This window comes from Bradysia coprophila, unplaced genomic scaffold (assembly GCF_014529535.1).
Source record: "Bradysia coprophila strain Holo2 unplaced genomic scaffold, BU_Bcop_v1 contig_297, whole genome shotgun sequence".
Taxonomy (NCBI): domain Eukaryota; kingdom Metazoa; phylum Arthropoda; class Insecta; order Diptera; family Sciaridae; genus Bradysia; species Bradysia coprophila.
In genome coordinates this window covers 5118735-5132018 of record NW_023503555.1, presented here as the reverse complement: position 1 = coordinate 5132018, position 13284 = coordinate 5118735, and the positions used below count along the sequence as shown (strand labels likewise).

Genomic DNA, 13284 nt, shown 5'->3' with positions numbered 1-13284 from the left:
CACATAGTCCGTTCTTCTTCTTCTTTTTCAGCCTGTTTCTATCCACTGCTTGATGTAGGCCTCTCCAACTTCTTTCCATTTCCCACACTCTACGGATAATAGCGGCAGAGTCGAAATTTTGCTTGATTTTTGAAAGTGGTTCCGGGTGGTTCCCGTGGTCCAATCGAAAAGTGATGTATGGAAGGTGCCCCTTATTTTTGATAATGAACAAGTCGTCCATACATCATTTTGTCCAAAAACTTCAAATTTTGACTCTGCCGCTATTATCCGTAGAGTGTGTGTTTGTTCGTATTGAGGCTATTTAGGGTAACTAATTAACAAACAAGACAAAAATTTCAAAACTGTGACCTAATCAACAGCGACTACTCAGAATTTTCGTCTTTGCTTTTGGCTATAGTTAGTTTCCTTTTCCAAAACATTTTCGAACCCCTTGAACTAGTAGTTGGTGAAAAAAGGAAACAAAACAAAAATTAATTCAAAGTGAAAGACATGGGCAGACATCGTATACTTCAATATTGCGACTCGATGTTTTTCATTTAAAAAATCGGAAAAAATTTGATTCGGGATAAAAATATGAATTTTATTCGGTATATCCAACATTTTCGTGATACCAGTTTGTTGCTAATCTCAGAACTACTTCAGCAGGTAGGTCTTGCCAATGATCTGTATAAATTTCCTTCGCGAACATATCGAGTTCGTAACAAGATGGGGAATTGTTGGGATTTGGATGGGTCTCTCGTACTTCATCCAGAAATGAATTCAGATTTTCATACGTTTCTTGTGCAAAATCTTCATCATAGTTTTCTTTCTCTTTCGCAGTTTCGATTGCATGGCTTGGGTTTCTGTAGATATTTTGCAGGCTCTTTTCACACATGTCACGGGTGGCCATGCTTTTAGTAGTCCTGTGGTAATCCTTAAGCGCGTCAAGCGGCTTAAATCCGTGCCATTCCATCCAATGTTCTCCTATCAAGATAAAATCTTCCCGTTCGCGAAGCTTGTCGATTTGTTCTTGAACAGTATACCAATGCCAACGTCGTTCGATTTCGCCCGTCGTGTATTTTGGATACAGTTTATAAAAAAAATGTTGTACCATGTCCATTATGAAAGGATTCTCTGTAAACGCCTCATCAATCACGGAATCTGACATATCATCTTCCAGCCTTTCAACTGAAGGTGCTAATCCTACGTTGGCCATCCGACGTTCGTCCCTGATGTAATTCTTGATTTCTTCTATTTTGCCTTCGATTTTGAATACATTCCGAAAATAGTCACGACGAACACTGCGATCGTATACACGCGGATAGTTCATTTCTAAATTCATATCTGCGGCCATTTCGTTTACTTTTTCATCCCTTTGATCAAATTCATGGAATTCTAATATTTTCGCAGCACGTCTATCCATTTCAGTTAATGGCATCTCGAATTTTGATTTGATTTGACAAAACGGAAAATTTTCTTTGATTATACCGGGAGATGCGGGAAATCAGAAACAAAACTACATTTTTTATTTACATCTTTTAAAAAAAAATTCTATTTAAAATCGCTTGATAAGATTTTAGTGTAGACAATTGAGTCGTACAACTTTACTATTGCATAGAAAAATAGGTCAGCATCCTCTTAAATTTTTTATGTAACAGTAACTTATTAACCGTACGAAGAAACACCATTGGATTTTTGGCTAAAACATGAAGAATCGATTTTTTTTAACTGTGAAAATTCTATGTCTCCAGTTTCGTGGCTGATCACAATGTGAATGTGAGATACTCTCAGAGTTCTACAACAACCAAATACAAAGTATACAGTAGAAGGTTCCAAAAATAACCAAATAAAATTGTACCAAGTCATACAAATCGAAACACTCCGATCCGAAACATGTTTCGAAGACTCTGCAGAATTCTGTGAATCTTGGAGACAGTGATACCGTACATCAAATGCAATGGAAGCGAAGGGAAAATGAATTTTGCCTGGTTTATGGTCCTCATAGACAGAGGACCTCGGCATTGCACGATATTTGTTTCTAAATTTGGTCACCCATGTCAAAAATGGTCTAAAATATCAGTCGATACTGTCCAGAATCTGGAAATAATCTGCAATTCTGGAAAAATTGGTCACTTACATCAAACGCAATGGAGGCGAAACGAAATTTAATTTTGTCTGGTTTATGGCATACATAGACAGAGGACCTGGGCATTGCACGATATTTATTCCAAAACAGGGTCACCCATATCAAAAATAGCGTGAAAAATGGGTAAATAAACCGTCGTTACCGTGCAATATTGCACGGTATCGACTGATTTCAAACTAATATTTCGACTTATTTTTGATATGGGTGACCCTGTTTTGGAATAAATATCGTGCAATGCCCAGGTCCTCTGTCTATGTATGCCATAAACCAGACAAAATTAAATTTCGTTTCGCCTCCATTGCGTTTGATGTAAGTGACCAATTTTTCCAGAATTGCAGATTATTTCCAGATTCTGGAAAGTATCGACTGATATTTTAGACCATTTTTGACATGGGTGACCAAATTTAAAAACAAATATCGTGCAATGCCGAGGTCCTCTGTCTATGAGGACCATAAACCAGGCAAAATTCATTTTCCCTTCGCTTCCATTGCATTTGATGTACGGTATCACTGTCTCCAAGATTCACAGAATTCTGCAGAGTCTTCGAAACATGTTTCGGATCGGAGTGTTTCGATTTGTATGACTTGGTACAATTTTATTTGGTTATTTTTGGAACCTTCTACTGTATACTTTTTATTTGGTTGTTGTAGAACTCTGAGAGTATCTCACATTCACATTGTGATCAGCCACGAAACTGGAGACATAGAATTTTCACAGTTAAAAAAATCGATTCTTCATGTTTTAGCCAAAAATCCAAAGGTGTTTCTTCGTACGGTTAATAAGTTACTGTTACACAAAAAATTTAAGAGGATGCTGACCTATTTTTCTATGCAATAGTAAAGTTGTACGACTCAATTGTCTGCACTAAAATCTTATCAAGCGATTTTAAATAGAATTTTTTTTTTAAAGATGTAAATAAAAAATGTAGTTTTGTTTCTGATTTCCCTCATCTCCCAGGAAATTTGCTTATTTTACTAAATTTTCTTCCTTCTCATACGAGAAACTTGAACGGAATGAATTTTCGACGAACAAATAGGTATGTTCCAAGTACAACAAGAAAATGTCAAATTTCATCCACAGATCCATAAGCAAACAAATATTGTTTACAAAATGTTCGTAAAATCGTTGAGGTTATGGCTCTGTGGATGAAATTTGACATTTAAATGCACTAAAATTACTCTTGGACTTGGAACAGACCTATAGGTTTCTTCCATCGTACGGTAAAAACGAATTTTGACAGGCCGAAAACAACCGACCGTCATCCACAGAAGCAAACATAGCCGCAACTTAAACAAATTTGTTCGTTAAAACTTCAAAGTGAGGTTGTGTTGGCTTCTCTGTGGATGACGATTGACATTTTGAACGGCCTTGGAAGAAACCTATAGGTTTGTTCCAAATAACTGTAAAGGAGAACTTTGACAACCCGAACCACGACGATTTCATCCATAGACGACATAACCTTTGCGTTTTGCTGAAATTGTGAGGCGCCGTATACTTATAGTGACAGCTTTCAAAAAAATTTACGTATTGAAGCTGCTTCACACTAATTTCGGCAGCTCATTTTGCATGAGCAATTGTTTAGGTTATGTTGTCTATGGATGAAATTTGACAATTCGTATGGCCTTGGAACAGACCTATACTTTCAGTCATAGCTAACTAAATCATTTTTCAGTCGGTGATGAAATTAGCATAGACTGCTATACTTCACAGTTATTATGATTTTGAGTAATACAACAGAAATAAACCAATCAACGTCAACACAAACAGAAAGGGCAGCGTCGGGTTTTTTTACGTTACGATTTAGCAACGGACTAAATGCAACAGTAGAACTCACCCACAGCGCGATGCTATTATACTAAAAACCTTTCAAAAGATTCTTGAAAAGATTTGAAAAGAACAAACTAAAAAGCTGAGATGCCTACCAAGAGGTATTGAAAGTGGCTGAAATGTCTATAAATTTAAGAAGCTGAAATGCCTATAGACGTAAGCAACTCAAGCTGCAATGCCTACGCATAAACTCTTAAGAAATCACGGTCAAAACATTTACAAAAAAATGAAACAGGCGAACAAGAATTCACAGGTAAAATGTCTACAAATTTAAAGGAAAACGTCTACAAATTCGAAGAATGCAAATTTAAAGCCAAAATGTTTACAAATTCAAAGGAAAAATGTCTACAAATTTAAGAACCAACAGAGCAAGAAAGCTTTTCCCTTACCCACATGGAAAGTTGTTTCCTTTGATCCCTTCCCAAGACAGCAGTAAATTTTCGATTGAACGAGCATTGAATATTTAAAATGAAAATTTGCCACCTTACTGATGGAATGTTTGGGCATAAACGGAAAGCTACTGTGAAGGGAACCCCGAAACGTAGCAAGAAAACAGGGAAAATTCAGTCAACATTCATGAGAGATGAGTTTATATGAAATCGCCGTGTCCTCCGGTTCGGATGAACAGACCATACCTGGTTTGTATATTCATTCTTACACACAAGGTAAATAAATGGGCCCATATATTTACCTTGCTTACACACGAGAGCGAGCTCCAATCTTTCTATAAGGAAACGGCAAAACCATTTTTTGCGGATTTCAATTTGTCTATCTTTCTATAAGGAAACGGCAAAACGGGCAAAACCATTTTTTGCGGATTTCAATTTGTCTAAACCGCGCAAAGAGGGCAGAAATAGTTTGCTTTATCAACATTACCGCAAAGCATTCATTGATCATTGGTTTTATGTCATCGTTTTTGTGTTTTATTGAGACGACAGAAGAGGTGAACATCGTAAATATTTTGCTAAGAATTTCGTTTTGTTGAATTAGGCATACAGTTTTACAAGAAAAATTGCTGAACAACCGCTTCGATCGACATAAATTCGATATTTTACCATGGACCAAGACTCAGTTGACCCGTTGCATATGCAATACGATGATTACATGGTCCAAGACGCAGAGTCACGTAAATTTTGTTTTGATTTTGATGCACAGACAAAACGTTCTTTTAACCGATAACGTTTGTAATAACAGTGGACAATTCGGACGATTCCTGCAATGATGGAACATCGAAGAATACACCGTTGAGGGAACAAGATCGATTTTTACCCATTGCCAACATTGCCAAAATAATGAAAAGAGCAATACCAGAAAATGGAAAGGTAAGTGAAGCTGGTTCTCAATCTAAGATGCATTTTGATATGAGAGGGAATTCGACAGAATTTATCGATTATTATTGTCGTCACAGCCGCTAACTGATAAAAAAGCCGTCTGTCAGTCACATGCATATCAGTCCTTCATTAGGCCGTGGATTGAAATCTACGCCAAAATTAACATTTTGTTGTGCGACTTTTCCGAGCCCTAGCAGGACCCTAACGATGTTGAGCCTAGTGTAAATCCAGATTAGTGTCAAAATGAAGGTATTGGTCCAAAATGACGAATGGAATTTGAAAAATAGAATTTTTTGTTGGAAGTTTTGTCTAGACAATTGAAATCTTCGAATTTTCAACTTCTCTGGCACGGAAGGTCTTTCAACAAAAATTTTATTTTAAAAATTCCATTCCATTCTTATCACGTCATTGGCTCAAATACCTTTGTTTTGACACCAATTAGGATTTTCTGCAATGTGTACCGGCCGAGATATACACTAGACCTAACATCCTTAGGACTCATCTAGGGTCATAGAACAAATGTTTTTCGTATTGGGTAGTGTGACAGTTTCGCATAGGTTTCATCCGCACCTTTTGTAGGGACTGGACTGATATGTATGTGGGGTCTCGGTCTAATGTATACTTCATACAAACGCGTGTGCAAATTATGTTTTCTTCCCGGTATCCGAGTCAAGATTTCCCGGATTTCCCGGTATCAAAAAATGTAAAAGTGACTTCCCGCTGGTTTGTACAGCTATAATTCGATTTCCCGGTATCGTAAATTTTTTTTTTCAGAAATTTCCTTGTATCCTGGATACCACGGATACACATAATTTGCACACGCGCATACAGACTCTTCTTTAGGACATTTCGTTCTTTGATTCCACCAATTTTTTTTTGTTTTGTTTCAATTAAATGAATCTCGAATTTGTTGGTGTTCTTGTTGTTGATCAACAACGCCCGATGCAGCTTCCCAGTTTTTCCTCCGATGCAATGGACCTCATGTTCATGTATAGTTGATATGCTTGCCGTCTGTGAAAGGTTGACTGTAAGTCCTACAGAATCTACAGAGGTCAAAGTAATTGCCTTGGGAACATCTTTCATAGTCTTCAAAATAATCGTAAAAGAAGTCCAATCTCCCGCATCTTAACTAACTTTTCGTCTGTTTGGTCTTAAAACAAAATCTTATGAAAACTGGTTATACCAAAGGAACTATGCCCTTCTGAGCAACACTTGCTATCTGAACCTACTTACGATAACTTCCGAATCTAGCTTACTTAGCAGCTTCAATAAATTGCGCGGTCCTATGCGAGACACAATCTACTTAACTATCTATCAATTTTACCGTTGGTGCCTTAGTCCACAGGCAGCACCTATATTCGGAAAATTAATTTCCCAATTCTCAATTCAGCAAAATGGTCTTCTGAGTTCTGAGTAGTCTCCGAACAAGTTACATTTAGATCGTGCGACCGGTCAACCTGAAGTTGACCTGTTTGGCGATCTAAATATAATTTTATCAAGCAGCAGAAAGACACTACGACTACAGACGAAGCGACCTTCAGACTATTATCGAGTTGAGTTACTTTTTCATTACTAGAATTTGTCCTGTTCCGAACCTTATCTGACCTACTGGCAAATCAATATTATATAGTTTTCTACCTCTCGGGTTCGGCAAAACTCTTCTCCCGTGCATGAAACTGAATTTCCTCCCTCCCTTTCTTTCAGATTGCCAAAGATGCCCGCGAATGCATTCAAGAATGTGTATCGGAATTCATATCATTCATAACATCCGAAGCTAGTGATCGATGCCATCAGGAGAAACGTAAAACCATTAACGGCGAGGACATCTTGTTTGCCATGTGCGCACTGGGTTTCGATCATTACATCGATCCGTTGACATTGTACCTGCACAAATATCGCGAAACGACCAAATCGGATCGAAATTTGGTGATCAATCATTCGGAGTCCAGCTTTGACGAGAGTGCAAATGAATTTAATAATTTTTAAGCCGGACACGGACACACTAATTTAATGAAGAAGAAAAATGTCTAAAATGGAATCGCATTTTTGCTACGACGAGAAGCTGTGTCTCTTTGTCATACAGAACTTGATTTAGTATTTTAATAAAAAGAGAAAATGAAGCGGAAAAAAGTCAATGCGTCACGGTACAAGTATTTTATTTGGAAAAAATTGTTAGAATCTGTATGATACAAACCATGGCAGGGACATGATCGGATAATAAAATAATTAAATTTTTCGTCTCGACAAAAAACAAAAGCGTTCAGCACCCCGAAGTGTAGTAATAGTGTGGTTACGTGATAGAAAGTACTCTTCTTCAATAATCTGTGCCTCGCGACACAACTTCCTTGCACGTCGGACGCAACATAATCGTGTGCTCGTACTGTGCCGTATATGAACCCTTGACATCGCACAACGGCGGATATGCCTCGACCGCTCCCTTGTCACACAGATCCTTCAGTGCCATTTGATAGCGTGTCGCACCGGCACGATCCAGCCACCGTTTGCAGAAGGCCAGCGTGCCAAAGTTCTTGTTGATGGTGTTCAGCAGCGATTTGGACGATTGCAGTTTGATTGGCACATATTGCAGATCGAAATTCTTCATGTAATGCGATACGTCCATATCGTCATGCACCACACCGCGTCCGGTCGAACCGAATGTTTCGATGGCATAGAATTCATTCTCTTCCATACGGGTCGATTCACCGCCTTTGACAATTGGCACCGTTTTACCAGCATGGATACCTGCAATGAAACATTGAATGAAACAACAGAGTCCGGGAAACTGAGCGACAATCTGACAACTTACGATATGGACTGATTGAATGGCCGTTCAAATTCCTGATGCTCTTCACTTGATACGTTTTCCCATCCAATTCGATTTCGTACGATTCCATGACTTCCTGAATGGCAGCACCAATATCGCATAGTCGTACGTCGATGCCAGCCTCACGGATACCGGTGTTGGTGGCATCGCGAACCGCTTCCTTTAGTTTGTCATACTTTGGGTTAAATGTCAGCGTAAATGCGCAGTCGATGATTCTGCCGTTTATGTGAGTGCCGAAATCGATCTTACAAACATCGTCATACTCCAAAACCGTCGGATCGCCAGCATTTGGTGTATAATGTGCGGCACAATGGTTCCGTGAGCATCCAGTAGGGAAAGCCAGACCAGCTTCCAATCCCTTCTCTCCAATCAAACGACGTGCCGTGCTCTCCAACTCTTCACAAATTTCGATCATTGTCATGCCGGGCTTCACCCAGTTTTGAATATACTGTCGTGTCTGACGATGTGCTTCAGCCGCCTGACGCAATTCCGCATAAATGTCCTCGTGTAGACGGTCCAACGTTCGTTTCTCTTCGCTGGTGAATCGATCCTTAGCCATTCGATCGTCGGTGCACGGATGCATCATAATTTCGCCCACTGGGAAATTTTTATTTGGAAATTGTTCCGAAATGGGAATTGTTGGTTTGGCATTGGCAGCCGGTGCTGCTGTAGCAGCTGTTGCTGGACCAGCTGTCGAAGCGGCTGCTGCTTTCGCTTTGTTCTTGTTTTTGTTGCGTTTTTTCTTCTTTTTCTTATCGGCGTCACCTGTGGCTTCTCCGTTTCCCACTGGAGTATTTTCAGTTTCGCTATCATCGCCGTCGCCATCGTTGTTCACAGTTTCGGCAGATTCTACTTTTTCTGTATTTTCAACGGTAGCACTGGCATCTGATTCTGTAATGAAAGAGCAATGGTTGAGCAACGGAGACTAGTAAAGATTTTGCATTGAGTACGACGTGCAACGACGGAAAAATGCTCCACTGCAGCATCTTTCTAACGAAATTTATGATTCGTCGAACGTCCAACGTTGCCCTCAGTAGATGCGTACTCAGTAGTTATTAAGTCTAATGAAATATCAAACATTTTGAAGACCAACGTTAATCCCCTGATTCAGCCCATTGAAATCTTACATTGTCATCCTTATCTGCAATTTCTGATTTTTAAGGTTAAATCTGCATCCGATATTTGACAGAGATTTGTTCTTCATTAACTAAATTGCATCAACGCAGACCGAGCTACGAAATTTGATTATAAATAAACTTTGGCTACGAATCACCAATCACCGGTTGAATATGGTGAGCACTTGCACAATTTCACACGACAAAACACAATGTGCCTGGGTACAACTTACTTGGCTTCTTGGGTTTCTTCTTCTTTTTCGATTTTTTTGCAACGGCACCTTTTCCATCGTCAGTCACTTCTTCTCCAACGTCAGCATCCTCATTTTCATCGCCATTAATGACGGCTTCAGTGTTCGATTCAACGCTTGCCATTTCTTTAAGGTTATTTTCTACGAGGAAATTTCCATTAAAATATCGATGGCGATTCAATGAAATCTCTCCTTTCAGTAGAGGTGACAGTTGATACGTTAGGCGCATGCAATTTTTAATGTAAAATCATTGGCAGAACACTGTTAAGAACGCCGACAACGCCAATGTTCATTGGCTCGGCAACCATTTTATTTTGGAGGTATTTAAATTCCGCAATTATTTACAAATTGTTTGGTTTAAAAATAGTTTTTAGATGACCATCTGAATGAAGTAAAAGATTTTTTAACAAATACTGGGCGATACGTTTAACAGTAGAAGTAATAGATCCGGATCTGGATCCGATACTCCTTCTAACTTCAAATACAATCGATTAAAGCCAATAATGTAATTTTACTTAACAGTCGTTACCAGTTACCACCTTTCACCTTTTCAAAAAAGTATGAGAAAATCGATCGAATCTTATAGAAAGACCGTTAAGGATGAAGAACTAAGTCACTTCGTATAAATAGTAGAAAAACCCTTATGACACCTCTATCTCACGATTCATCGAACCGCTATTTTTATGAACTCGAAGGTCTCGAAAGAATCTTACTGGCAAGACTTGCAACTTTAACTGCAAACAGAACACAATTTGGTAAAGTCGTTCCGAAGATACTAAAATGACCGAAAAAGGTGTCACTTTTGAGCCTAGGGAACGGTTTTTCGAGTATGGCTTCGGCGGTAAATGTTCGAGAATATTAACTATTACCACGCTCGAGCTGAAACCTGAAGATCAGATTACCTAAATTTAAAGAAAAATTCCTGACCTGAATTTATACCTGAAATCTGAAGATAAATAAAAACTCAGAAATCAGGTCAGGTTTTAAGTGCATCTGGGATGTATTCAGGTATACCTGAAAGCTGACCCGATTTATCTGAATTTCTTTTCATTTCAGATTTCAGGTAAATTCATGTCAGTTAGGTTCACACTCAGATATTTACCAGTCGACTGAGTCGACTTGAATGTCAGTCTTAACTGCGTACTTTATGTTGTTTCATAGCCAAAATAAATATTTATTTCGAAATACCCTCGAAAATAACGGTCATTATAATCGAACTTATCGTCCAACGCGTCCAACCGATTTCGCTTATGTCCAAACGGTCCAAACCTGTCACCACAATTTCTTTTTTTTACCGCGCTTTGCATAGAGGAAAAAGAATTTTCAAAAATTGAACACTGCCAACAATGCCAATGTTCAAAAGCCGGCGACCATCTTCTTTTGGAGGTGGAAGACGTCAAAATTGACAATCATCATTAACAAGAAGTAATTCTGTGTGGTGTATACGATCCAGAGTTCGACGAAGACCGTGTTTTATTTCGATTGTTTGCTGAAATTTACATAAAGTGGACGTAAAATCAACAAATGCAGACTTCTAGTTATACAAGCTGCATGTGAGATCCAACACAAACGTATTTCCGAGCGCGCAAAAACGGTAGAATTTACTCAAGTGTTGTCTGTTTGATAGACGGAAATTTTTTTTTGTTTGGTGCTCTGTCAAGTCTCATTTGTCGGCCACGTCATTGTACATTGTATGTGTCCGTGGCTTATCATTTATTTAACAGTTCTTGTTACATTTTTCTCATTGCATTTTCTCCTAACCCATTGCAGATATTCAGCGGCATTGAACCAAGGACGAAATAAAAATGAATATTTTCCGACTGGCAGGAGATTTGTCACATTTGTTGGCCATTATAATTTTGCTGATTAAGATATGGAAGACTAGGTCGTGTGCCGGCATATCTGGCAAGTCTCAAATACTGTTCGCCATCACCTATTTGACAAGATATCTGGATTTGTTTACAACGTTCATTAGTGTGTACAATTCATTTATGAAAGTCGTGTTCATCGGCGCATCGGTGGGGACATTATTCCTGATGTACGCCAAATTCCGTGCCACCTACGACCGTAACCACGATTCATTCCGAATTGAATTTCTGCTTATACCGTGCGCTCTACTGGCCCTGGTCATCAATCATGATTTCACCGTGTTGGAAGTGTTGTGGACGTTCTCCATTTACTTGGAATCGGTGGCTATATTACCGCAACTGTTTCTGGTGAGCAAAACGGGCGAAGCCGAAAGCATAACCAGTCACTATCTGTTTGCGCTGGGTTCCTATCGGGCATTGTACTTGCTGAACTGGATCTACCGTTATATGGTGGAGAGTCATTACGATTTTATTGCGATTTTTGCCGGCGTCGTTCAGACCATATTGTATTGTGATTTTTTCTATTTGTACATAACGAAAGTGCTAAAGGGAAAGAAGCTACAACTGCCCGCTTAAAAAGGTATTATGAATCGATGGGTACGAAAGACTACAACGATTTTTTTTATTTAGAATTTTTTTTTGAAATGAAAGAAGAAATGAAACGGAAAATAAATGGTAGGTGCACTGACCGAGGTGGTCCTCGGTATAATATTTTCCGTTTTCCTTTCTTTTTTCGTTTGATCGACACTTCCAAAGCTATGTAATGAGAAATGAGAAATAAAAAAATGAATTTACAAAAAACAAAAAAAGAGAGAAAACAATAACGGGAATCTTAAACTATTAAACAAAAAACCAAGTTAAATTATCGGTATGAATGTTAAAAAGAAGCAAAAAAAGAGAGAGAGCGAGAGAGTTGGGGCTGAATGTCTTTTTCTTCTTTTGTTTTTTTCTACAATCGAGAATGAGAATTTTTACAAATAATTTTTCTTTTGTCTGTCCGATAAAAATGAAAGAAAAGGTTAAAATAATTAATTGTGTACAAGAGTCAAGTCTACTTATACTACCCTCATACAAAAAAAAAAACAAATACTTAAAATACCGAATCGATTCAATTAAAAATGATGCATAGATGCTACTTGGTCTCTTATATAGGTCGTATACAATTATATTTCAATATATTATAATAGAAATACCATTATCGTCGTTCCTAACGATTAACAATAATAAATGGCTTGGTAACGACGATTTTAAACATGTCAAATTATCAGTAAAATTAGAATTTTTGTTATTACTACAAAAACTACATGAACACATTTTGAAAACGAAAAAAAATTGTAGACCGAAAATCAGCACAAAACGTTCATATAACACACATAAAAGTGACCCGAAAATAGATTAAAATGAAACCAGAAACGGAGAGAGTGAGAGGGAGATAGATGGAGAGAAAGAGAGCGAATGTGTAGTAGTTCTATAAAATTTTACAACAAAAATTTGTTTTAATTGATGGCAGTATCGTCAGCATCATTAAAAAATATTAAATACTTCTTGAACCGACATTGCAATAAATGTTAAATAGTTTTTCCATCGTATGGGTTTTCTGTTATTTAAAAAGAGGAAAAAAAGAAAAACAAAATAAAAATCAACAAAAAAAGAATTAAATTTAAAAAATTAAATTATTGTTTGTTTCATTGTGGTCGGCTGACCAGTTATATCAGTTAAATCAGAGACAATGGTAGAATTTCTTGTTTGGTCATTTTGATTTAAAACCAGTCACAATACAAGTTTATAGCTCTCGGCTCAGAGTATCATCAAACTAGTTGAAAGAACAATGTCCAATCAATGCGTGAGTAATTTTAATTGCTAGGCCTCCGTGGTGCAAATGCTGCAATTGGTGCAAATGCTGCAATTGGTGCAAATGCTGCAATTGGAGCAAATGCTGCAA

The 13284-nt window shown here is 38.0% G+C and overlaps 4 protein-coding genes across 5 annotated transcripts; 2 read left to right on the top strand and 2 right to left on the bottom strand.

The window, feature by feature from the left end:
- Positions 1 to 565: 565 nt before the first annotated feature.
- LOC119078424 lies at positions 566 to 3156 on the bottom strand. The gene is made up of 2 exons (XM_037185933.1): positions 3095 to 3156; positions 566 to 1458 (listed from the first exon to the last, which is right to left on the bottom strand). Exon 2 carries the CDS (start codon positions 1415 to 1417, stop codon positions 581 to 583), a length of 837 nt encoding a protein of 278 aa, XP_037041828.1. The 5' UTR covers positions 1418 to 1458; positions 3095 to 3156; the 3' UTR covers positions 566 to 580.
- Positions 3157 to 4858: 1702 nt separating this feature from the next.
- LOC119078423 (nuclear transcription factor Y subunit beta) lies at positions 4859 to 7426 on the top strand. Its single transcript, XM_037185932.1, has 3 exons — positions 4859 to 5079; positions 5148 to 5275; positions 6989 to 7426. Exons 1-3 carry the CDS (start codon positions 5010 to 5012, stop codon positions 7268 to 7270), a joined length of 480 nt encoding a protein of 159 aa, XP_037041827.1. The 5' UTR covers positions 4859 to 5009; the 3' UTR covers positions 7271 to 7426.
- Positions 7416 to 9704, bottom strand: LOC119078422 (methionine aminopeptidase 2). Its single transcript, XM_037185930.1, has 3 exons — positions 9457 to 9704; positions 8091 to 8999; positions 7416 to 8026 (listed from the first exon to the last, which is right to left on the bottom strand). Exons 1-3 carry the CDS (start codon positions 9701 to 9703, stop codon positions 7599 to 7601), a joined length of 1584 nt encoding a protein of 527 aa, XP_037041825.1. The 5' UTR covers position 9704; the 3' UTR covers positions 7416 to 7598.
- Positions 9705 to 10863: 1159 nt separating this feature from the next.
- LOC119078421 (ER lumen protein-retaining receptor) lies at positions 10864 to 12970 on the top strand. 2 transcript variants are annotated; one of them, XM_037185929.1, is made up of 2 exons: positions 10864 to 11068; positions 11245 to 12970. In XM_037185929.1, exon 2 carries the CDS (start codon positions 11280 to 11282, stop codon positions 11916 to 11918), a length of 639 nt encoding a protein of 212 aa, XP_037041824.1. In that variant the 5' UTR covers positions 10864 to 11068; positions 11245 to 11279; the 3' UTR covers positions 11919 to 12970. The 2 variants fall into 2 exon arrangements, with proteins under 2 accessions (XP_037041824.1, XP_037041823.1); XM_037185928.1 differs by having other exon boundaries at positions 10866 to 11165.
- The last annotated feature ends 314 nt before the right edge of the window (positions 12971 to 13284 follow it).